At 46.0% G+C, this 24,953-nt stretch overlaps 6 protein-coding genes across 6 annotated transcripts; 4 read left to right on the top strand and 2 right to left on the bottom strand.

The window, feature by feature from the left end:
- Window positions 1–180: 180 nt before the first annotated feature.
- AGABI2DRAFT_215729 (hypothetical protein) lies at window positions 181–1,329 on the bottom strand. The gene is made up of 7 exons (XM_006457725.1): window positions 1,261–1,329; window positions 1,156–1,187; window positions 1,018–1,096; window positions 916–964; window positions 747–858; window positions 577–687; window positions 181–520 (listed from the first exon to the last, which is right to left on the bottom strand). The coding sequence occupies exons 1-7, from the start codon at window positions 1,288–1,290 to the stop codon at window positions 283–285; spliced, it is 651 nt and encodes a 216-aa protein (XP_006457788.1). The 5' UTR covers window positions 1,291–1,329; the 3' UTR covers window positions 181–282.
- Window positions 1,330–3,798: 2,469 nt separating this feature from the next.
- On the top strand, window positions 3,799–5,592 carry AGABI2DRAFT_63164 (hypothetical protein; the record flags this gene model as incomplete). Its single annotated transcript, XM_006457724.1, has 9 exons — window positions 3,799–3,828; window positions 3,914–3,948; window positions 4,000–4,131; window positions 4,183–4,313; window positions 4,375–4,475; window positions 4,529–4,658; window positions 4,712–4,949; window positions 5,005–5,238; window positions 5,295–5,592. Coding segments are annotated over 9 exons (1,329 nt in total), but the record flags the coding sequence as incomplete, so codon positions are not given.
- A 3,787-nt stretch (window positions 5,593–9,379) lies between these two features.
- Window positions 9,380–10,244, top strand: AGABI2DRAFT_182933 (hypothetical protein). The gene is made up of 3 exons (XM_006457723.1): window positions 9,380–9,416; window positions 9,472–9,528; window positions 9,617–10,244. Exon 3 carries the CDS (start codon window positions 9,710–9,712, stop codon window positions 10,091–10,093), a length of 384 nt encoding a protein of 127 aa, XP_006457786.1. The 5' UTR covers window positions 9,380–9,416; window positions 9,472–9,528; window positions 9,617–9,709; the 3' UTR covers window positions 10,094–10,244.
- Window positions 10,245–13,296: 3,052 nt separating this feature from the next.
- Window positions 13,297–14,558, bottom strand: AGABI2DRAFT_190206 (hypothetical protein). The gene is made up of 5 exons (XM_006457722.1): window positions 14,284–14,558; window positions 13,998–14,053; window positions 13,702–13,943; window positions 13,466–13,645; window positions 13,297–13,412 (listed from the first exon to the last, which is right to left on the bottom strand). Exons 1-4 carry the CDS (start codon window positions 14,295–14,297, stop codon window positions 13,544–13,546), a joined length of 414 nt encoding a protein of 137 aa, XP_006457785.1. The 5' UTR covers window positions 14,298–14,558; the 3' UTR covers window positions 13,297–13,412; window positions 13,466–13,543.
- A 657-nt stretch (window positions 14,559–15,215) lies between these two features.
- Window positions 15,216–16,555, top strand: AGABI2DRAFT_190205 (hypothetical protein). Its single transcript, XM_006457721.1, has 8 exons — window positions 15,216–15,253; window positions 15,308–15,346; window positions 15,482–15,635; window positions 15,697–15,774; window positions 15,826–15,928; window positions 15,980–16,037; window positions 16,091–16,186; window positions 16,235–16,555. The coding sequence occupies exons 2-8, from the start codon at window positions 15,314–15,316 to the stop codon at window positions 16,397–16,399; spliced, it is 687 nt and encodes a 228-aa protein (XP_006457784.1). The 5' UTR covers window positions 15,216–15,253; window positions 15,308–15,313; the 3' UTR covers window positions 16,400–16,555.
- Window positions 16,556–19,627: 3,072 nt separating this feature from the next.
- AGABI2DRAFT_176385 (hypothetical protein) lies at window positions 19,628–21,739 on the top strand. Its single transcript, XM_006457720.1, has 3 exons — window positions 19,628–20,527; window positions 20,589–21,308; window positions 21,362–21,739. Exons 1-3 carry the CDS (start codon window positions 19,660–19,662, stop codon window positions 21,448–21,450), a joined length of 1,677 nt encoding a protein of 558 aa, XP_006457783.1. The 5' UTR covers window positions 19,628–19,659; the 3' UTR covers window positions 21,451–21,739.
- Window positions 21,740–24,953: the final 3,214 nt, after the last annotated feature.

The following is a 24,953-nucleotide window of genomic DNA, read 5'->3' as shown; positions in this document are numbered from 1 at the left end:
TACATCAGCAGTCGCGGAGAACCATATATGCGGACGCTTTTACAACTTGATAGGTCTGCTTTGCGCGACGAGAGCGATACAGAGAGGACTACTAAAGACTCCCCATCTATCTCGGACAGGCGACAGTCTTGTACGGTAGTACTCGAACACGATAATCATCGAGAATCTTAGACTCCAGGTCAGAATTTCAAACATACACGATAGTATTACAGATGATACAAGAATAACTAGACGCGTAGCCCGTACAAGACAATAAGGAAACCAATTAGGAAAGTGAACGCCTTAACAGTGTGCCAAAATATCTCCATTATACTCCAACTTTGGAATATCGTTGTCAAAAAGACCAAAACTCCTCTCAACATCAGTTCCTTTCCAAAGTGAATTATCGTACTCGAAAGCAAAGACAGAAACCGAACGATCATCGCGACAAGCGCAATTGAGATTCAAGAGTGAAGAGGCTTCGGTTTCCAAAGACGGAAGGGCAGCTCCATTGATGTTTCCAGCCGAGGGCCAACCGGATCTATCGGTTTACGTATGGTAAGTTTTATTTTCAGTTTAGAGTTGTGAGATACGCACTCGGTAATCATGATTTGTTTGTTAGGACAGGTGTTCCGGAGCATGGGGACCACATTATGAATTAACCAATTACCAGTCTGGTCCGCGGGAGTATTATAATCGTAGTACGCACTGTGCGTTCTTTCGTGAGTGGCATGTATGAAAGTTGAAGTGAGCTATTTGATACTTACTGAGCATTGGCAGCGACGAAATCACCGTTACAAAAGAGATTGTTATTGAGAATAGCTACCCAGGTATGAACAGTAGAAACTGGGGTGTTGATTCCTGCTCCCCTGAGTATATCTGGATATTTACCAATTAGAGATATTCTAGATTCAGAAAAGAAAAGGGAAAACCAACCTCGAACTTGTCCGACCTTATTCATAATATTCTCTGGGCTATCCGAATTCTATATTTGGTTGTCAGTAACTCCCAGAACGATAATGCGCAGTATGGAAATACCTCATTTCCAACAGTCAATCCCACATAACGATCAACACCAAAAGTCTTGACAGCATTTTGGAATGTGAGGACATCGGTACTATATTTTAATTAAACGTCAGAACACTTGTACTAATACGATTAAGTATACGGTTTTACTCGATTTGACCGTTCGCAGCAGCAACAGGACCCTTTGAAGTCAAGAAAAATGAAATTCATCTCAGGAACGGTACTGTGGTATATTATACTTGAGAAAGAACTCACGTTGAAATAAATGCCAGCAAGGATTTGCATACCGACAGAAGCGGCAGCATTAGAAGCCAACGTCAGTGCATCACAATCAAAACCGAGGATCCTAACAGCTTTGAATCCTGTGGCGTTCGCGTTGTTGAACAGAGCATTCCACTTTTCATTTCAAGATAAAATGCCAGTATGCGAGGTAGAAGAGCAGTATATCAACATACATGCATGCGTCGAGAAGGAGCATGATATTGCACTAACCTGATCCTGAGTACGACAGGTGTAAGTGCCTTCATTTTCAGCAGAATTGGAAGCTGTGATGCCTGCGAAATTATTGACGGCACGGACATCAAGGGAGAGAAATGCTAGAGCAAGGATTGAGTAGATCGAGAGCTTCATTCTCGGGGATTCACTAGAGGATTGGTGTATAGGAAGAAACGATGCTTCAGAACAGCATCGAAACATAGCGGCGAGGCTCACCTTTTATAAGCATATATTTTCGTCATACAGGCATAGCAATTTTTTTTGTGCTAAAATCGGATAGTGTTATCATCTCATCGGCATCTGCATCTCCTTTCGCCACTGTTGCGCTATGGTTCAAACTCCGTTTCAGAGAAAAGTACAACTGCGTCTTTTATCATTTGTGGCGAAGACAAGAGTCTAGAAGAAGACGATGGTGGGCAGAAAACAAGTTGTGGCGAGGAAAATCAGCCTGAACAATAGAGAAGGTTAGCAACCCATCTCAAGATGGAATTGAGCGAGCGAGTTCCAATCTGATCTAAGCCAGCCCCCACCCCAGCCTGTGACCCCACCCCAGCCTGTGACCCCACAGTGTCCACCAAGTGTCCACACACTACGTCTTAATTCCGCTTACTAAGTGAACAACGAGCATAATTTGTTTAGCAGGGATATGTACATACACGGCGGACAAAACAACTGTCAATTGATTGGTCGGGGTTTGCTGTCAATTGATTTGTCAGTTGATCAATTGTCACTCAAGTGTCACGCTAAATTACTTGCGTGTCACGCTCTGGTACGAGATGTACTACGCATCATAATGTATATGTGAACATGACTACATTACTATGTAGACAAAACTCAGGGGGTAACACCGTAACAGCCACTGTCACATGTGACAATAGCTGAGTTTGCAATTGACAGATCAGTTGACAGTTAACCCTAACCTATCAATTGACAGTTGTTTTGTCCGCCGTGATAGTTACACTGTTGGAAATACCGTCTAAGTACCTTTTCTGAAAAGTGGTCTCGGGGGTTCAGCTATTTTGAGATAAATCAAGATGGATGGGTCTATTGATATTGAACCTTCAGGATCACCGGTAAATGACTGATTTCGATCAATTATCAAGGTTATGTGTGGTACGCTTATATGCTAATCGTCTTTTTTTCTTGTTCTTAAATGTTCTATTGCTATGGTCAATTGAATCATGATGTGGCGGTAAGAAATGTCTTTCGTTCGATAGGGCATTCATGGAACTTTTCCTACCTGATCTTCCACGGTCGCCACAATTTTAACAACGTGTGATTAAGTCCGTGTGGAGATAACCAAGTGTCCACAATCATACATCAGAAGTTCACCATCGTTATTACGCGACTTTGAACAATCCAGTATAGGGCCCACGCCTTGGAACTTGCTGGAAACAACGGATACACTACTGCGTGTTCTCCCAAACTGCGGAAAAATCCGCTATCTTACATACAGAGCGAGTGAGAATGTTCTTCATTCAGTTTCGAATCCTCTGTAGTAGGACGTAGCCACTCCTACTGCATATCAACAAAAACAGGAACATAAAATGCGCCAAGAGAAAGAGCTTCTTGAATTATCTTCCTCCTTGACGTCCTCCCTTCGAATTAGTGGTGTGTGTTCGCTGGGCTGATAGTCGATAACGCATCTTCTTGTGTGTTTGTATCTCACATGCTATATCCAAATTCAATACTAGGCTTCCGAGGAAAAAGTTCATGAATACATACTTCTTCAAGTTCCGTTTGAGTGTCAAATGGTTCCTCATCACAATACAAACATGTGCAGTGTACGACAGCAGTCTCCAGATGCTAGAAGGAAGAATACGATAGTCAGGCTTCATAGAGAAAAAGGTCAGAACGGAATGACAGCTTACGCCTTGGAGCGCTTTGGCATTTACAAACAACCTTCCACCACATTCCTCGCATACGAAGCGGGGTGTATGGCCTGTGTACATAAAGTGATTTTTCATAGCTTGCCGGTAAGGGGATTGGTGGTTGCAATCGTTACATCTAAAGACCATATTGCGAGGAGGAAGGAAAGGTAGTCTCTGGTTCATAGGGAAAACCCTCATATACATGAGATTGCCTCATGTTTGAGAAGGTTCTCGAGGATATTGAGAGAAGATCAATACTGTAGGTTGAATGACAGTGACTGTTCGTCACAAAGACTGTTGCCAGTGATGTAACATCTCTCACCCCCTCTTGCCCGTCATCTTCATCGTCTATGATTTCCGTGCGTATTTCAAGCTCATTTTCTCTCTGACATATATGTGCTTATGTATATCTATCTTTGGCCTCTAGGCATTCTTTATCTTCAATCAAAAGGGCGAAGTAAGTAACACCCGCTTCAACTCCGTCAGATACGAGTTTATATGCTAATCGTGATTTTTAACTTGTGTTACCCTTCCTTTTCTAGGTACTCATCTCGCGTTTATACCGTACGGACTTCAAGTATGTCTGCCTCACTTGTTGAGCGCGTTTGGTCATCCGGATATCATATAGGCGGTCTATAGCAGACGTATTCCGAATACAAGTCGTTTCGAATGCTGATGTTAGGTCACCTATCATCACTCTTGGATCTACAAGTTTCTTTCATGTGCGAGTGAACAATCTCTATGTCGTTGCTGTTACCAAGTGAGTTTGGTTTTTGTTTTCCAGTATGTTGTTGCCAATTTCCATGACCAGGACGAATGCAAATGCGGCACTTGTATTTGAGTTCTGCTATCGGTTTATCAATATCGCGAAATCTTATTTTGGAAAAGTGGATGAGGAGAGTGTGAAGAATAATTTTGTGTTGATTTATGAGTTGATTGATGGTACGTTTTGCTTCTTTTCTTTTCTGCTTCTCGGTCTGGTTTTCTCATCTTGTACGACCAGAAATATGTGACTTTGGATACCCACAGAATAGTGAAATTGATACCTTGAAGACTTATATTACGACGGAGAGCATTGTGTCTTCGATCGCGTCTGACAATGCCGTGAGTTCTTTTGTGAATGTTTATATGGGATTCTGTTTTAAGTGAAATTGCAGGAGGCTTCTTCGAAAATCACGTCCCAAGCTACAGGAGCTATAAATTGGAGGAGAGGCGATGTTAAATATAAGAAAAACGAAGCTTTCGTGGATGTAGTGGAATTAATCAATTTAAGCATGAGTGCAAAAGGTGCGTTTATGTTCTATTTGTCCAAGAGTCTCTCATTTTGAGTCTCCTGCCAGGAACTACACTACGAGCGGATGTGGATGGGCATATCCAAATGCGTGCATATCTCTCTGGAACCCCTGAATGCAAGTTTGGTTTGAACGATAAATTGGTCATTGACAAGAGCGACCGTGGAGGAAGTGATGCTGTAGAGTTGGATGATTGTCGTTTTCATCAATGTGTGCGGTTGCATGATTTTAACAGCACGAGAACTATCAGTTTTATTCCACCAGATGGAGACTTTGAACTTATGCGGTAAGTAGTCAATCAGCTGTTGCGAAGAAATGATAGTCACGTTGTAATCCAAAAGGTACCGATCTACGAGCAATGTCAAGCTTCCCCTACGGGTAGTGGCTACTGTGAACGAGATTGGGACGTCTCAGGTTCAATATACAATCATTGTCAAGACCAACTTTGACAGCAAGCTCTCAGCGACGAGTGTCGTGTTGCGCATTCCGACGCCACTGAACACGACGACGGTGGATTGTAAAGTGGCCAACGGGAAAGCCAAGTACGTCCCAGCGGAGAACGTGGTTGTGTGGAAGTAAGTCGGGCCTGATATTGGACGCCTTTGGCTGGTTGAAACATATATACACGTAGGGTACCGAGGATTCAGGGAGGGCAAGAGTGCACGTTCACAGCGACGGCGTATCTGACAAGCACGACAACGCGGCAGGTGTGGGCGCGGCCGCCGATAGATGTGGACTTTCAAGTGTTGATGTTTACGGCTTCCGGGTTGATTGTGCGGTTCCTAAAGGTGTTTGAGAAGAGCAACTACCAGAGCGTCAAGTGGGTGCGATACCTGACCAAGGCGGAGGGGACGTATCAGATCCGGGTGAGTGCTGTTTTCTGCGCTGGTGGATGTGTGCTGAGGCGGTGGTTCAGTTTTAGCTGTTAGCTGTAGTGGTAGTGGTAGAAATAGGCTAGTTACCATATAAGGGCACTGAATATATTGCTGCCTTGGCCTGCGACTGCCATGTTCTGGAGGTATTCGACATTTGCCCCCCACTGCCTCCCAGCTCAGAGTCTCCTTTTGTAGATTCGGCTTCCACAATGCCTCCGCCATCGAGAGCCTTATCGACAAGGAGGCGTCCCTCGCTACCATCCTCGACCAGGATGACCTCCTCCAGGAGTGCAAGGCTCAGAACTCGAGGCTCGCGGAGTACTTTGGCAGAGTCGGCGTCCTCCACAGGCTTTTTGCATATGTCACTGGCGAGATAGAGATAGAGGGCAAGGACAGATTCAAGTGCGTCGAGCCTTCGAGTTTGCTCGGCCGCATCGCTCACCTGTTCGCTAGGTATCCTTACGTGGCCACAGAAGTCCTCTGCAGCGACATTTGGTCCATATCCGCCACTTGTGTGGGCAAAGCCGATGTCGTTCTTGCGCCCTTTTGGGAGTTCGTCCTCGACAGATCGCCAGATGATATGAAGACCCGCATGGTCATGGCTTCCCACTTTGTTAAAATCAACTTGGGTTTCATTCTCAAATGGCCTGAAAAGGTTCCGTCATTTTTTTCCCGTTCCGTTCCCTGCGTTGCTCATGGTTAATTAGATGCTTGCGTTCATACAATCTCAACCGAATATCGTCGAACGATTATTGAGGCACATCGAGTGTTCCTCGTTTGTTGATCTTATCGTACAGATTATATCGTTGGATGAGCATCAGCGGTGTGGAGAGGTCATTGAGGTGCGTTTCCCTCCCCCCTCTCGCGCTTAACGTTTCGGTGACCCTCGGTTCTGTAGTGGCTGTCCTCCCAGAATTTCATTCCGAGACTCGTAGACATGCTATCTCCGCAACATTCAAGTGACATCCACAACGCCGTAGCGGATCTTATGAAAGGAATCATTTCGATGGCTACACCAACACCTGCCTCAGGTCTCTTAGATCCCTCACCAGCGTCAAATTTATTTGCGAGAGAACTGGCATCAAAAGAGATGGTAGAGAAAATGACCTCCTATATCGTTCATGAGTTCAGCACCCCCAAGACAACACCCGCTGATCCTTTCGGTGACGCATCTCCTTCGGACTCCATACCCGAAATAGAAACGGAAGCACTTCCTTCGCTCGATTCATCCATTTCCTCAGTTACAAATTCCATCTCCATCATCATCGAACTTATTCGCAAAAACAACTCGGATTACTTTGAACCATACCTGTTTCATACTCTCCGAAATCGTCTCATCCACCTTCAACAACATCTTACAGAGGAGCCAGGAAACAATCCCGAGGAAACAAGAGATATATTGGAACAAGCTATGAAGGAATTGGTTAATCGGATGGGTGTTGTTAATCTGGGACCAGTATTGGGTGTGGTTGGTGAGAGTATGGAACAACTGAAAAAGTTTTTGCGAAACCCTAGATCATTGGTACGCGTTTTCGTCCTTTTTCTTTTCTTTATCGTCTTGTAACTTTTTCTGAACGATGTCAATCAGGCAGGAGATATTCAAACAACAGTCGGATCCGTGACACCTCTCACATTCGAACGTTTCAGAATTTGCGAACTCTTTGCGGAACTATTACATTGTTCAAACATGGCACTCCTCAATCGCCCGTCAATCCATGATCACTTGTATGATTCAAAAGGACGTCTACAAGGCGGTTTATCGGCTCTAGAAGATTTAGCTCAAGTCATTCAGTTGAATGGATCTTCTGAATTCGATGAAAGAGGCGTTGAATCGACTGAAGATGAAGATGATGTTGATGATGGCGATAGTGGTATGATGATGACGATGAGTGATATTGATCCTCTACCCATCTCGGGGATGGGAGGTGGTGGTAGTAGCGGCGGATCTGCTACTGCACCCGAGGGTTATAGATCGCAAGGTGTCGGAAGTGACGATAGGGAAGGTGAGACCGCGAGTATTGGGAGTTCGGATATGACTGGTAGTCCTGAGAGTAGTGATGATGGAGATGATGGGGAAGAGGATGACGATGATGTTGGAAAGATGGTGGAAATTGCTGTTGGCGACGACGATGAGCAACAACAACAACAACAACAACCTAAAGCCGGGGGTGGAAGTAAAGGATTGAGGATTGATACAACGCCCGCCACAATTTCGAAACGGCAACCCCAATTACAAAAATGGCTGGTTGAATCACCGACTAATATACCGACTGAACTGAAATCGGAGAGCGAAGGCACTACACCGAGTCCTCAGCGAGAAGAAGGAGAAGTACCGAGACCAGCCAATCCGGATGTGGATGTTCAAATGGCGGCGCTTTCTTCATCCTCTGCTGAATATGACGAGAATGCTCTCACACCACAAATGTCGAGAGCTTCAAGAGGCTCAAATTCGAGGAGGAGCTCGAGAAGGGCAACTTTACCGGAACCGTCACCCGATCTATCGCAAACACCTGGGAGTATATTGAAGCAGAGATTATTGGATTTAGAGATATTGTCTACTCTTTTGGTATGTCCCTCATTTTGCTTAATAAATCTAACTCGTTCCGCTGACCCTTAGGGCTGTTTTCTCTTTTTTTTGTAGGATTTGTTTTTCGAATTCAAATGGAACAACTTTTTACATAGCGCGGTATACGATGTTATCCATCAAATCTTGACGGGTAATGTTGAGGGTGGTTTGAATAGGGAGTTGATCATCTCCTTGTTTAAGGATGCGAAATTGATGCAGAGGATCGTGGATGGGTCAAAACTGAATGATGTTGAAAGGTATTGTCGTGCCAGTTTTCTCTCCTCAACAAACAATCTCACTTTGAAAATTTTTATAGCGCGAAACCCAAAGGTGTCAGAATAGGGTACATGGGCCACTTAACGCTTCTAGCGGAGGACGTCATATCCGCTCTAGATCGTTACCCTACGGATCTACAATCATCAATTGTGGCTTTTGCACCTCAACCTGAATGGGATGAATATGTTAAAGGAAGATACTCAGAAACGAAGAAGAAGGATAGATGTGCTTTAGGTGGACCGAAACCGAATACTGGTACTGGATCTGGAGGTGGTAATGTGCATATGGGGTCTGGTGGCGGTGGAGGTGCGCTGGGAATTAACGTAGATGAAGAAGGGGTTGAGGGGAAGGGAGGTTTGATGGGGGGTGAAGGTGGATTGAATAAAAGTGGTGGTGGTAGTAGGATGATGGTTGATGAAGGAGAAGCCGGTGGAACTGCTATGTTCCCGGGATTACGGTTGGATGAACCTGCTATGGATAGTTACCGATCGAACCAACAGCAACAAGGAGGAGGGAAAAGAATGATAGAGATTGAACAAGGAGATATTGAAGGGAGGAGAGTGGATGTACCTGAGGATGTTGGGCCGTCGAGTTCGAGTGGTGGTGGAAGCAGTGGGGCAACTGGGGGTAGAGGTCAACTTAGGAGGGTAGGTTCGGTTGGTAGCGGTGGACGAGAAGTGAGGAATACTGCCGATTTTGGTCCGGTTTCGAGTGGTGGAAGACAAGATGACAGTGATAGCGATGATGAAGAAAAATATGGAAATTCAAGAACGACGCATGTGAGTATCTGCTGTTAAGCCTTCTATTACTTGAACTCATAATGTATCATTTATTGTAGTTTGCGAGATATCTGGCCCAGGAGTTGCAATCATCAAATCATCTGGGAGAGTCATCGGATTCATCAGACGATGAAGAAGGCGGGGGATGGTTATCTCAATCGAATTTCAATCTTGGAAGTCCGCCAATGTCGGCAAGAAGACCACCTGTCGTCGGGATGATGACAGAGCGGAGACCTCTGGATGCATCTGGTTTCGATGTATGTTCCATCACATTTCTTTTCTTGAAGAACATTCTTTTATATCTGATCTTAGGATTCATTTGCGCCTACATCTACGGGCGGTGGCGAGCATTTCCTTTCACATGATGATGTACGTATAGTGTCTCGCTCATCTCATTTCTGATTTCAATTCTGATTTTCGATGTGGAACGTATGCTTATTTCATTTTGTTTTCATAGGACGTGTTTGGACCATTTTCGGATTCGGCAGCGGTAGCAAATAATACATCGTCGTCGCCCAGTGCTCCACTTTCTTCGTCTTTCTCGGATGACATGGATGATTCTTCGTTTGAGAGTTTTGGAGATTTTGGAGACTTCCAGAGTGCAGATGGGGACACTGATTTTGGACCCTTCGAAAGCAGTGGTGGTGGGGGTGCGACGACTTCGACTTCTTTTGATGGTGATTTTTCTCCGGATACATCCACTCGTGTTGCGTCATCATCGGCTTCTTCAAATACGCGCAGCACGGAGAGAAGTCGTAGTCGTGGTGGCAACACGAGTACTGGTAGCGAATCGAAGGAGAAGGAAGAGGAAGAAAAAAGAAGTAGTGATGGTGAAGAGACTTTGACACTCACACCTACGAGTGGAAGTTGGACGATTGCGGGAGGAAGTGACGGATTTGAAGAGATTCGAAGGGTCGAAAAAGGTGCTCGGTAACCTTTCCCCAATCCATTTCTCGCTCTTCTTTATTTTCCATCCCCCTCTGGACCAATGACGGCCTTCTTTTCTTTTCAATCTCTGGCGATGTATACCTTGACTGGATAAAATGAGTTATGCACAATGATTGCAATAATATTTCTTTCTCTTTTTATCATATTCTAGTTGTGTTTATCTCTTTTGTATGATTTTGTACAAATAAAGGAAAGAGTACATGGGTCAACGTGAGATAGAATCGCTGCCATACGATATGCACATCGACGGGGAAAGTGCTTAATGTTAATGAGCGGTCATCCACATGCTACGCTGGTGAATAGTTTAGACCTGAATATTTGAATCCTAATAAGGCAATCGTATTAATCCAATCATCGTCGAAATTTTTGAGTTTTGTGTGATAGAATCCAGCCGCCTTATTGATCGACAGAGCGGTGTATGTACGATCAAAGGATTGAAGTTAATTTCATGTACGATCGTGAGTTCCAACCTCATTTGACCAAGAAAAATAACGACATAAATTGAATGGTAAGGTGCAGGGTAATAAATGGATTAGATCACCACTGATCCGCATATCTCCATGCTAATTTACCACAGACAGCTCTTCAGCCTACCGTCGAAAAGGACATAGTGTAATTTCTTTTATAACGCACAACGCCAGATCACATAGCCGTCCGACTTTGAACCAGAGCTTACAAACCAGCACATTCTCTTTATCACAGCCAAACTGTCATGCACTGCATTTGTCTATTTATGTAATGTTTTCGGACGTATTACCGAAGAATCACGAAAACTGATCGGCCTGCATTGCGGGGTTAAGCTTTAAAGGACTACCCGACGAATTGGCTATATTCAAAGCCTGGAGTTTGGTGCAACGCTAGAGTAACAGGATGTACTACGTCACGACGGGAGACGTTAGATGAATGAGGATGATTGCTTGAGTCAAGTACCTAAGTTAAACAGTAAGAAGGACCAAAGCTTTCTTGAAGCTACTTTTGTGACCGAAAAGCCCTCCTCTGACGGTAGCTGCCTCCAAGAGAGATCCATGGCAAGAATATGCGAATAGTACCCGATTCGTCTCCAAGCAGTAAATCGAATTTGGAGAGAGTCATATCTTCTTCAACCGACAATTGAATCGGCCTCAATTCCGACATCTGCAAAAGCGTAAGACCCAATACGCTCTTCACCACATAATCTTGTTTGCGGTACCACAGATTGACATCGAGTGAAAGTGGCGAGTCCCCAGCTGGGGCGAGAAGATGGGAAACAAAGAACACTCCATGGATCAGTCGATTCTGAGCACGGGGCAAGGCTTTGGCAGAGAGAAAGCGACATCGCGCCAAAACTGGCATACAATTGGTAGCAGGAGAGAACCCTATTGATTGAAGGTTGGAGAGGTCTGTATGGGAGCTGGACAAGGAAGCCACTGGAGAAGTGTTCAGATGCAGGGTTCAGAAGATCAAAAGGAGTTGTGGGAGAACGACGTGAGATCAAGGCTTAGAGGTGCGCTGATTTCTCCTTGAAAGTGGAGAGGTCGAAAGCAGGAAGGTCGAAGCAGGAGGTTAAGAAAGACAAGATTAATTAGCGTACCGAAGGCCTACTCTGTGAGGATTTGAGATGATATTAAATATTGAGATGGAAGTCTTATCACATACTGTCAATGGGTCCTTACGAGCGCGGAATTCATGGGTTTCCAAGGATCATAGAATGTATGCTGATGCATAGATATCTTATGTATGGTCCAATTGCGTGCTCTATTATAGATGATTGTGGACCAGACCCGCCTCGTGGTCTAGACTCTACCCAGATATCCCCCTGGAGGCTTTGGACTCAGAGGGACTGAGCTCGAAGTCGATGATTGCCGAGCTCAATTCAATGCATTTGAATGAAGCCCGATTCGGAGGTGATACCAAATTCCCTGATTTGGAGTTAGGACGCGAGACGACCGCTCAAGAGGTCACGAATACTCCTTCATTGAATGCTTAGAATCCTAAACACTATGAGCGAGAGAGCACACCTTTGGAAGATCAAATCGTTGTCAGAAGCCAAGAATAAATGACCGTGCTGAAGCTATGCAAGGCATAATACTACCAATTTGCTACCGCTCCTTCCTCAGAGCATGCCAAGAGCCTGGGTGCACTAAATGATTCCACGTTTGGACCTAGTTCTGTTTTTCGACTGGTGCCAAGTGAGAAGGCAAGGAATTTTTTTTTTTCAAAATATTCCTGCCTACTCGGTCGCGTTCATATGCCGTGAAGAGTAGGAAACTGCCCGCGGAGCTTAGCCTTAAGATAAAAAATCTAAGCAAGCATCGACTACGATTACAGAGAAACTCACAAACGTTCGGCTGTCATATTAATACAAGCATTCAAGTCAGGGAAGAGCAGGAAGGTAAAGAACTCGACAGCTGATGCAGCTAATATGGTACTAAGTCAGAAACTGCGGCTGCGGTTGTGGCTGCGGTTTGGTTGGTTATGTTATCAACTATCAGCCATAACCAATCGGTGCAGTACCACTAGCAGAAGCCCAGCTGTAGACGCACCTAATGTTAGAAATCAGTTTAGGCGTCGGCACGGACACACGGGGCCGAGGGATAGTGAAAGCCATCGAACGGCGATCACACACCAAGTTAATCTTGGCAGTCACAATAACGGCAGGTTCCGGGCGGGGTGACATGCTCTCGAGCGTTTATAGTATGTCTTCTTGGCCGACCCAATTTTCTCCTTTTATCTGTCTCTGATGAGCAAACGGACAAAGGATTGATGAAAGTGATTCCGATTTGTTGGAACATCAGCGAACCTTGCACATCGTACCCTTCAGTATTTTTAATTGCGACCACTTTCAAATTGCAAGTGATAAAGGGTATAAAGTGACGGTTGTTCAAAAACCCCAAACCTTTTGGTCCAAGCACCCAGGACTCCAAATAGTGGAGCCGCCGCTGTAGTTCAATCAGCCGGAAGCCTCGTGATATCAACTGCAATATTCATTCATCAGATCATCACCCCGCGTGGCCCCGTTCGAGTTCCATTGCAAGCCGCACATCCGGTTTTCAGTGGCGAGCAACTGAATCATGGATATACGCACCGATATTAACTGGGACGTTGCTTGAAGTCAAGTAGGCTTGGTTGTTACGATGCTCCACGCCGTTGGGGCTTCGGAGCAGGCTGGCCGTCAATATAAACAAAAGCTGTTCAAATAGCGAGCTTGCGATGAAGTTGGTTGACGGACAGAAAACACCTGAATATTAACAAAATGTAGACACAGATGACAAGGTATAGTCCATGGTAAAAGTACAGGCATTGCAAGAAAGCGTACGGACAGATATCTAATCACATGATGGAGGGTTGTTCCACAAACAAAAAGTGAAAGAATACCCACCATGTGAATTATCGAAGACAATGGTATCAACATACAGTATGGGGAGAATTGTGTATCCAGACAGTCATCAGCCGCACTTTAGTTGAGCCGTTCTTCCCAGTAATAGTTCGGCGGTTTCTTCGAGAGATATTCGTTGTATGATGAGTCATTGGCCTGTTTCAACTGGAATGATGGCGATGGCTGCAAGGTTCAATAAGCCAGCTGATCGGGACAGCTAGATTTTTGGGAATGAATACCTTCCGTATTACTTCGTCGATACTCCTTCCGTCCCCGGCGCCCACAGCATCGCTCTGTTTCTCAGTGATTCCATCGACCGTATGTATAGAACCTGTGCGCCTTCTTTTCTCTTGTGACCTAGTCTTCCCCTTGGGAGTCTTGGCATTCTCAATATCATTCTCCAGTTCTCGTTGTCGTTTCTGCCGTCGTCTTCGGCGAACTTGAAAAACGGTTGCTGCGAGAATAATAGCCACTAGCCCCACTGATAAAAAGTGGTCAAACGAGGTATCGGAATTGCAAGCAAGGAGATACTTTCCGAAAATAACGACGATGGCGATTTCCCATGCTGTTCCTAGGTGTCCATTACTAGGCCTGTTGACGAAATTGTCAGCCGGACGTTATGCGATACATCAAGTCGAAATTGGGCGAGATTGAAGCCTAAATCAAAACATGGGGCATAGACATCTCATTTCATCTTCATAGGATAAACTTTGAATGCCTCGCCGAATGTGGTTGCTCGCGGGAGCTAACCGGACACCCCGCCCACAAGCAAGTGGCAGACCCATGGCGAAAATCAAGAAACTGAGAACTCAGTTACTTACTGTTCAGATTGCATTTGTGCAGGGAGAAGTAGTGGTATCCGTCGAGGGCGGTTGACCTGGTAATCGTGATTTGTAAAGAGGTAGACACGTCGAAATATCGGAAATCCGGTGGGACAGCAACTCCAGAAAGATTCTCCGAGGGATCAGGGTGGGAAGGAAGATTCTGGGCGGGTCGGACCGATGGTTGAGAACGAAGGACAAGGGAGGAGGAAATGGAAACAAGAATTTGGGTGTGGACGAAGGTTTATAAGACAGAGACAAGCATTCCAAGTGGCTCTGGGCGAGGAGTTCGCCAAGCCAAACGCACATGTCCCGGTCTATCTGCTGGGAAGATGCCAAGAACGGGTAGTAAAGTATCAAAATAGTCCCTGACTGGGATACGTCAACTGATCTCCACGAAATCAAGTTAGAGCATCGCTCTGCTGTGCAGGTTCGGAAAACATATGTAGTCGTAGAAAGTGTACGATTGACACGGCAGGCGGAAGGCCAAGAAGCTTGGCATGGCCTGCTCAAACAAACTTTTGTTTAGCTCCCTGCTCAGTGCAGCGCAGCAGTTATGTCTCTCGCATTGACCTGGTAAAGTTTGATCGGTGATGATAGTATGCACGAGCTTGGAAGAATGAGAGAAAACCAGACCACTTGGCTGAAAGGTGTGTTGGCCAAGTCTTGGACTGACAACGTGATCGTATAGTGGCGATTGTCATTTCGTTGTCATTTCAATTTTCCAAGCACCTTGGCTCAAAGCTGAAGCACCCAGCCCAAGGCCTACTTGCCATGTCAAGGCAGAACAAATATTGAACGTTTATACCAAACGCTTCGAAGCATTGATAAGCTCATGATATATTTTTTACTTGTCGCGGCCGCATCGGCCCGTCGGGCATTTCCCGAGTCACGCCCCGTCGCCAAGTCGTCCTCAAGTGCTGTTCGTTGCTCTTGCTCGATCACATCCAAGTAGGCGTCAAGGTCACAGGTGAGTCATTCGTCCGCCACAACTCTGATATGCCCGGGCTGACATTGCTGCTAGTTTCCAATGGCGTCAAACTTCATTCGCACAGGAAAGAAAGTACGGCTATACTTCACGAACATTGAACGTAGACTTTGTTGATGGATTTCTTGCTTGGTCCAACTCGTGCCATTTGTGCTGCATCTCCCCCGCTCGTCCTCGGATACTTATCGACATTCGAATCACGAATGCTAGATCGTGGCTATAGGCAGGAACTATGTCGCCCACGCCAAGGAGCTGGGAAATAAACCCCCCAAAGAGCCATTCTTCTTTTTGAAACCAACATCAAGCTTCTTGCCGTCCGCCGGAATGGTTGAAATCCCAAGGGGAATTGTAGCTCATCATGAGGGCACGTGTCATGCTTCTCTGCGTCAACTCAATTGAACGTTCCAGGAACATTCCGTGATTAGTTGAACTTGGCATTGTTATTGGGAAGACGGCTCGTGACATACCAGCATCACAAGCTAACGCGTTCATTGCTGGATATAGTATGTCTTGAATTATCAGCCTTTAGACCGTCCACTGAAATGATCTACCAGCCTTGGCGGTGGATATGACGGCTCGTAATCTACAAGATAAAGTACGCAAAGCTGGGCTACCTTGGTCTGCTGCAAAAGGTTTTGATACGTTTACTCCTGTTGGGTATGCTTGAAGAATTGTTTTTGAGGACAAGCCTGATCGCTGCCGCATTAGAGGCTGGATACCTAAGGAAAATATCACGGACCCCCATGATTTAAGATTGTCCCTTGCTGTAAGTACCATTACTCCCGCCAAGTACCTTGGTATTGACACACGGATGAATAGATCAATGGGTTTACAAAGCAAGATGGTAGCACTGGCGATATGATTTTCAAAATTCCTCAGCTCATTGAACATGTTTCGTCTATTATGACGCTAGAGGTTGCACCTTGATATTTGTCCTAATAACTCAACTCATTATTCCCTTAGGAAGGCGACCTTCTGTTAACTGGGACACCCTCTGGAGTCGGTCCGGTCGTTTCAGGGGACCATGTCACTTGCGCATTGAGGGATGCTTCTGGAAAGGAGCTCATGAAGTTGGAGTTTGATGCCGTACAACGAGAGAAGGGCTATCAGTTCGTCCCAGAGCTATAGCCAAGTTTTTTCTACGAATGAAAGCGACTCTTTTTTATTATTCTTTTTTATTGAAAGGTTGGATCTATAAGCCTCTCCCAGGCAAGTGGTTGTCGACCACTCAAATCTTTCTCCGAGCTCTCTGTGTGGCTCAATGATCCAATCGAATTTATGCAACTTTAAAGAATCCATTGACCCTAGCCAGACGCCACCGTGACTTTCAAACCCATTGGTCTGGGATCTACGGCTATTTCATTCATTTACCCTGGAACGGATCTCGTCCTGAACGTCGTCTGTGCGATTCATTTCAGCCACTGAATCTTCTTGGAACCTTGTTCTTTCTTCATTGCTTCAAAGCTTCGTCGTCACTTGACTGGCAATATCTGGCAATGGGTCTATCTTATAGCGGGGCATGCTTCTTTCATGCTGAATAAACAGCCTTGGTTTCTCCGCATTGACTCAATCTGATATTGTCGAAACATCCAAGAGGAAAGAGAAACGCTTGGCCATAACAACATTGACAATATTGAAGTGTCACGCATCACGTTTCCTCCAGACTGAAAATTGTAGGAAAAAGATGGCCGTGCTATGGTGACCTTCGTGTCAGATGAGGATGCGGTGAAGGATTTGATGATGTGAACTGCTTGTACCATTCATGCTAGTCACCCGTCGTCTACTTCCCCAGAAATCAAGGAAACTTTGTCGATCGTCGTCTTACTCGATGGCGGCGTGCTGACATTGCAGAAAACGCTGCTCACGATTCCATCGGAAGACCTTTAGTAAAGGCTTTAGACCAGTGGAGAGAGGATGATCATTCATTCCATCTTGATGCAAGATGTAATGCATTGGATTCACCTGTGTGGGAAGCCTGGGATCATGCAGGATGAATCTTTGAGAAGATTTAAAGGCGAATAAATTTCTCTTGTTCTCCACCAATTTCTAAATAATTTCTATTCAGATAAATCATGACGATGCTACTATTTCACTCATTCGAACATATCTACGGCTGTGATGTGCAAAATAGGATTGTTTTTGGGCCACGACGGTATGGAAGTTGAATGTCGAGGATGCCTCGGTAATTATATTAATTACTAAATCTATCCCTTGCTTTCTAAGTTACCTCCGGGTTGCGGGGCAGGGGTGATGATGATGCATTTCCCAGAACCAATAGTCAGTGAGCGGGATAGTCATCCGAAAGTCAGCAGGACGGTTTGGGGGCGAAGGGCCTCAGGCTGTAGGTTCCGAAGACCTACAGGCGGCGAGATGCAGTCGCCTCGTCCCAAAAGCATGACCATCGATCACCTCAGTTTCCTCTTTAGACTTCCGGTGGGATTCGGGTGAGTTTAAATTTGGAGAAATCGTGGTTCGGGGTTAGGTAAGGCCACATCGATACGAAAAACATGGTATAGAGAGGGAGTAAGGCTTCGGTCTATAAGACGCCGATACATCGGTATATTCTCTCAAGCGGTCTTTAACATCTGAAAAATTGTGTTCCGTTAGTGCATTGCGCTGCAAGTTTTTTGCCGTCCTCATACTCTCCTTTTCCGCTAGTTCTAGTATAAAACCGGCCAAATCATGTCGCCAAAACTTCGGGTTCTCGGAAAGCGCCCTTTCAGAATTCTGTGAGAAGGTGAATGTCTCTTACAGTCACTTACTGTTGGCGACGTTCAGAATGCTGTGTTTCGAAAGAAGATTTTCACTTTCCTCTCACCATCAGAAGACTCTTTCCCGCTTTCCAAGACTTATGCCCTCGGAACAAGCGCACTCAACCAACTCCTGATGCTATGAAAGCCGATCCCCCTCTAATTCCAATATCTTGGAAACTCCTCGTACCCCTTGTTCGGTCATCAGATCATAGAAGTGGCCGGTGCTTCGCTTGGTAACAAAGGGGGATCTACCTCAGCCCCTGGTTTGACGGCCGCCCAGGGTAGTGAGATTCAGATGCCTCAATAGCGCAGCGTAGTACCCTGCCCAAGATTCAATGCTCAGATCGCGGCAAAGAACAAAACATTGCACAAGTCCCCCTACTTCTTGGTAAGTGACAGGTGGAAGACGATACAGCGACTGTGGCGGTAGGCGGCTACAAGACGGCAGACCGTGTTGAATTGGAGAAGAGCGGCAGGAAATCACCAAAGACGGGCTTGGCCAGTGTCTGGCTTGTGTCTCCACAACAAAGTCCCTGGCAGCCATGATTTCATTGACTGCACGTCGATCAGCACATGGTTCGAATTTCCACACTTGCCAATGGACGAAGCTCGGCTACTGTAAATGATTAGGAGGTTCCCAGCAGAACAACAGATTGTATGTACTTTAAGAATAAGAAGAGAGAATAGGGAACGTTACTTGCCATTGGAGAAGTTTACGCTGGAGTTCGTAGTTCAAGGGGGAGAGCTTGAGTACCGATACAGCACTAGGAGGTATAAGCGAACTCCAAGAGATTACTGGGTCTTGTAAAGAGTAGTAGCTGCGGTCACGGCAGTGCGGTGCTAATCAGGCCCGCTAGACGACAGCAAATTAAAGCGTATAGTACAATGGGGAAACAAAGATGGCAGGTGAAGTTCATGTCACAGGGAGAGAACGCCACCGCCAGAAGTGAGTGTCTCAGATGGCAGATAGCCTCGTCAGCAGCATACCCAGAAAATATCGTATTTGTAGGCTATAACAAACCAAAATTGACGGATCAAGGGGACAGAAAACGGCTCGACAAGAGAGCGATGGGTGTTTCCTGGGTTGCCACTCCACCTGGTTAGAGTTTTGCTGTTTTTGAGCGTAGGAGGAGAGCATGTTCGAAACCAGATAACGTGCTGATAGGCGCCCAGCGAGAAACTACTAGCTCAGCGTCTCGCCCAAAGTCAAACGCAATCATGGGATCATTCCAGTCCAGGCCTGCTGACTGATTGATGCTTCTTGTTGTGTGAATACTCTTTGCCGAGCACCCTCAATCTGGCTCGATTGTGTGTTCTTTTTCCTTCCACCTGTCGATCAATGCGGTGTTTGGGTTCTTTCAAACACAAGGGTTTACATGGGTGGGGTAACGTAAGTAAGAGCATCTAATCACAAGTGGTATCTGTCAACTTCGCTGTAATTTCTCCCTGCGATCAACTCATTTTGGGTTAGCCCGGCGTCTAGCAGAACTCCGAGCCTCACTTCTGCCGTCGATGTCACGGTGAATTGTGGGTAAGAATATCCTTTGAGACATGAGGAAGCAACGTCGAGGACCAGATATATTCCGAGCATTGAGAAGTGCCCTTGGTTTTTTTTGGCCCCCATCCTCGACGCAAATGAGCTCGCCTAACAGCGCTCCCTCCCCTCGTACCGAAGGCAACAGTGCGGCGTCGATAAAGCCCCATCATGATCAGCATTTGATCCATGCTAAACACAAAAAGCGTCTCTTCCGCATCAGCCTGTTCACATTCATCCTCCTCGAAGTGGGGTACATCGTCCTTGCTGCAGTTTGCCTCGCCAGACCTGTCCCACTCAGGATCCCCCTCGATCTCAGCGATTCGGAAGTCAAGGGTGGTTTCACCGTCGTCGTCGTTGTCTGGCAAACCCTTGCCATAGTTTCCGGGGCGTATATGGCCAATGACGTATACGAGGAAGAGCCAGGGGCAACGAAGCCCAACCACCACACCAGACTGACTGTCACTGCCGTTGTCGATTTCATCGATCATCGCGTAACTCATTTAATCCGGGGTAGGGCGACCAAAACATTTATATTGGCGTTCCTTGCTTCTATATCGTTCTTTGCACTTAATTCGTTGGCACCTGGCGCAATAAGTGCTGCCACCACTCTCATAGATTCACCAATCACCCTTCCAATCGGTCGATTACTTAGCCATGCTACCGCCGATGATACCCAAGAGGTTTTCACCGCTCAAGGCCGTGCCAACCTCATCCTCCGCCTCGAAATGATTGAACATTCTCCATTCGGGTTCAATCTCGAGTCCAATATGTTGACGGCTGTTCCGAGGGTGGATTTGGCGAGTTTCAATGGGACGATCGAATACAATTCGGATGTCGTCGAGTTCCACCACGATTGTCACTGGGAAGCACCACAGTTCTTCAACACTTCGGGTGATGGCGTGATTGTTTCCGCTGCTGATCAGCAGTGGTTCGGTGCTACAGTTGGAACAGGACCGATCATCCTAGGTGAGAGGTTTTGCCTCTAAAGTGTGGAGAAGAACTGTTCTTATCGATATGCACCTTGTAGGCTCCAGCGTGGGCCCATTGTCCCTCACGACCTTCCCAATCATGGAGGCGGTCGGCACTTCCGCCTTCATTTTCTCCGGGGGTAACACTTCAATTCCCATTCCCCAATCCAATCCTCCTACGCCTTTCGCTATCGACCTTGGATCCCTGCCTACTACTTTCAGTGCCTCTGGTGCTGGTGTCGACATAAAATCCAATTCCCTATATGCACCTCTTTCCTCCGTCTTGATTTGCGATGCGCGCCCCGAAATCAGTGGGGGACGAATCAGGATCACGAACGATGGCACTCTCAAAGTCATCGCTTCGGGGCAAACGCCAATCGGGAATATACCACGAAGTGCAGCGAACCTGATCTTCACGAATGCTTTTCAAGTAGCACTGCTCGAAACTGAGACCCTCGCAAAAGTCAATGCGGTGAACAATGTCGCATCAATTATGTTCATGGCAAACTCTTCGACAGTCGACTGGAATACAGCGCGTAATATTCGCCCACTAGACCTCCCGTCGATCAACAAAAACATGGACACATTCATGCTTTCGGCGGCCAAAGCCTATATTGATGGATATCGTAAAAATGGAACGAGTGTAATTGTGGAATTTGATTCGGAAACAGTTTCTGCTATGGGACAGAAAGAAGAACTGGCGTTGTCGACTTCAGAAGGAATATTTATCTCGACTATCGTGGTTTTTGCAATCGTTACAGTCTTGTTGCTTTTACTTCGTAAGTCGATTCGAAACTTTATCCTTGGATTGATATGCTCATATTTTTTGCAGTATTTTTGCGTCGTTTAGAAAAAGATCGCGAGCTTGAACCACCCGAATCTCCGAGGGGAGGCGAGTGTGAAAAGTTGGATTATCAATGATACATCGTGGTCCTCTCCCCCATCCTATTATATCTTTAGCAGTGTGGCCCTTCTCTCCCCCCATACCGTTGTATCTCTAATCTTGAATTCCGCCCATCACGAACCACACTGGAGGCCACCACTTGTGGCTGAAATTCACGCATCTGACATGACTACATTCCGATTTTCGGGCCTTATAGCCCAAGGCCCCCACTCACGATAGCATTTGTTTACGTATAACAGCTGTACTGTACTCTTTGAAATAGATTTACTTGAATGGAATGAATTACAGTCCGAGTGGTATTCAAAATTATTTATGAAAGGTAACAGTCGCACACTCAAGACAATTAGGGGCGGACATCATGCCTACTCCCATCTATCTTAGCTGTCGCGAAATATACCCTCCTCACCTCACATTACGTGGCAAGGAGGACTAGCGCACAATCCTGGAACGAGTGAAAGTCTGCGACTGGGCATGCCAGGCTAATTGCAGAACCTATCTCGATACCCGACCTCCGCATGGGCAGACGTAAAACACCGCTTGATATTTTGAGCCTCGCCTCCCAATGGGAGGCTCCCATGCAATTATAGCTTTGCCTTAGATTTGATCAGCGGCACCTTTAATGTTGGTGCATACTGGCTGTCAGACGGCAAGGAAGCGCTGGCTGGTGATTCAATGATCATATCCTGAATAGTGGATCTTGGTCCCATCGGAGAATCGCAAGACAATAGAAGTTTTGATGACACCACTTTGAAGCTCTACCAATGCTTAGTGCAATCTATAAGTTTCTCGAATGAATACTACTCTAGCGAACAATATACTTGTTGCGCAGAACCTCTTTCATCCACTTCATTGGTTGTGCTCCGCACATCGACCACGTTTTAGATGATTAGCCGAGCCAAAGATGGAACTCGAAATTGGAGAGATCGGGAATGTCTCCACCTACAGGGCTTTTGTCTCTCGGTAGTGCTGTGATAGAAGTATGTGTTATGTACAATACAGTACGCAGAGACAATTGAAATGATAGAATGGCGTAGCAACATGGGAGGGTATGAATGCATGATTTGCTGTTACGGGGGAAGAAAGGATAACATGATGGACACTTGGTTCCTTCCAACGCGTCGGATTTGCGGTATAGAATGGACACCTCGGAGATACTTTGAGGATACCTTGAGGGTACACCCTGAGGCCAGGGAAACAATTCATTGCTCATCGGGGAGCCAGTAAGGGCGTGGAATGAAGGAAATGGTGATGAAAGTGAAGGTGTGCAGGTGGAAGACCTGGGCGGTTAAGGCCCTATCCCAGTAGTGAAACCAAGGAAAGCACAGTCAGGTCACCATTATTATACATGCCTCCGACTTCCTATGTCATAGTCCGTTTAAGTAGGATTTGCGGGAAGAAATAAAAAACGGAAGTGATTTAGATTCGAAGCTAGAGAGACCTCAAGCGCTGCATTGGTAATGGATAGGAATTTCAATTGCTACAATGTGCGAGCGTATAGTGATCGCTCACTTCACACTGGCACAGTTTTCCACCACCCCGCAGAATCTCCTGGCGCCCAGGATTGTTTTTATTCCGGTAGTCACCCATGCTGTCTTCATTTAATCTTCACTAGCTCCACTCGTCATGACATAGGCAAGCCTTTTTCCAATTGGACAGACGGTCTTCATGGTTCGAGTTTTCTTTGATGCGGGCGTCTATGCATATGCACGTGTCGCATTAGGAAAGTGGAACAACGCGAGTTCTCGGACGGTCCGCGTGTGTGTCTCTGTTTGGATCACTCAAAAGTTTTGACATTTTTATCCTTACTCTACCCAGGCTCCTTCCCAGCCCCTCGCTCGCTTAGGAATGTCCCGTGACGGGACAACCAAACAAACAAACTTGGTTGGCATTCCTCGCTCTGCGAGGGGCTGGCACATAACGTCGATCTCGCGATCGATCTTTGCTTATATCACCTGTGACGCTTTGTGACACAGCTCAGATGGTTGGCTGCCATCCGGCCCATCCCCCCTCCTCCCACCTCCCGTTCTCTCAATTGCACCTTGATTGTCACTGAACAGCGTGTTATAGCTACCATTGCAATAGAGCTTTATTTTTACCCGTTTCGTTCTCTCGCCATGACTCGACACACAGGCACTTTCAGAGATACTAGACTTGCTCGGATAGGCCAGTGGGCTGTGACGCTGTCCATCCCTGACTCACAGTTTTTAAACTTATACTAGCCCAATAAGTGTCCTGCAGCTTTTCTCAGAGTCGATATTACTCGTTTGGTGACCCAGAAATGGATATATACCTCCATTTCTTCCATGGTCGCAGCTGAGGTCCGATCCTTGACAAACCCCGAGGCTAAAAGGAAGAAAAGCTACTCATAGACATTCTCAAATGTCTTATGGCGATGAAGCAAGCCATTTTGTTTGATCAACTTTCCACTATCGGGATAGACGAGTTGGATATTGAAGAAAGGTATGTTTAATAGAATGATTAACAACAATCTTGGAATATTCATTGATGGTCGTGTCAGCTCAGATGATGCTCTGAACTTAGATTCAGATGATAAATGAAAGCGGTTTTCTGGCTCCTACACGCAATAACATTATTACCAGAATACACGACCCTTGCAACTTGAATTTTAAAATTTCAAGCTCAAACGTTGAATGTGCGATGTACAATTCTGCGTAGTCTTTTCTGTCTATCAGGATAAGTCTCGAGACATGGGGCCGGGTGAGGCATGAACGCGAATTAAGAGGATAATATTTTGTCACGCGCGAACAGGTTGTCGACGATGTTGGTGATGTGATAAGCAAAGATCGATCGCGAGATCGACGTTTTGTGCCAGCCCCTCTAGCGAGGATACAAGCCCTTAAGTTTGTTGGACCTTGTTTGTCCACCTCGCGTGAGGGGCTGGGAAGGAGCCTGTACTCTACCTATATATGCGTATTTCGAGTCGCGTGTCGTACTACTGTCAATCCTTACCTTTTCAAGTCCCACCCCCAGATGATTTAAAGAGAACCAATACTGCGAGGTAGTAAGTGCAAGTAATGCTCGCGGGGTGACCCGACCGCATTCCCTGCCCTGATCTCACCGCCTAGGATCGAGGACTCTAAGAGCCCTCGATCTTCCATTCCCCAATTTCTCACGCAGTTGTGTAAAGTTGTGTACAGCCTTTTCTCTCCCTTACTCTGAACGTTACCCGGCCATAACGAGACTAGCTTTCAATCACTGCTGTGTTCGGCCATAACAAGTCTAGGCTGGGAACATTATCCGCAAAGCACCAATCCGTGTCTATCAATATTTTTGTTAATTGGCTCCTTTGACAACTTTGCGTCCTACCTCTTCAGTTCTTAGACTGGATGAAGAAATGAAGTATCCGATCAACTCATTTCGGTTAGGCCGAGCGACTATCAGACTTCGAACTTTATGCCTCCCGTTAAACTCTCGGTGATGTTTATGATGAATCTTCAAGGTGAGGCCTCAAGGAGGCATATATTGTCCGATAGATATAGACTGATGTTCTGAAGAATTT

The sequence above is a fragment of the Agaricus bisporus genome (assembly GCF_000300575.1).
Source record: "Agaricus bisporus var. bisporus H97 unplaced genomic scaffold AGABI2scaffold_2, whole genome shotgun sequence".
NCBI classification, from domain to species: domain Eukaryota; kingdom Fungi; phylum Basidiomycota; class Agaricomycetes; order Agaricales; family Agaricaceae; genus Agaricus; species Agaricus bisporus.
Note: the sequence above shows the minus strand (reverse complement) of the source record. Positions and strands in the feature narration are given on the sequence as shown.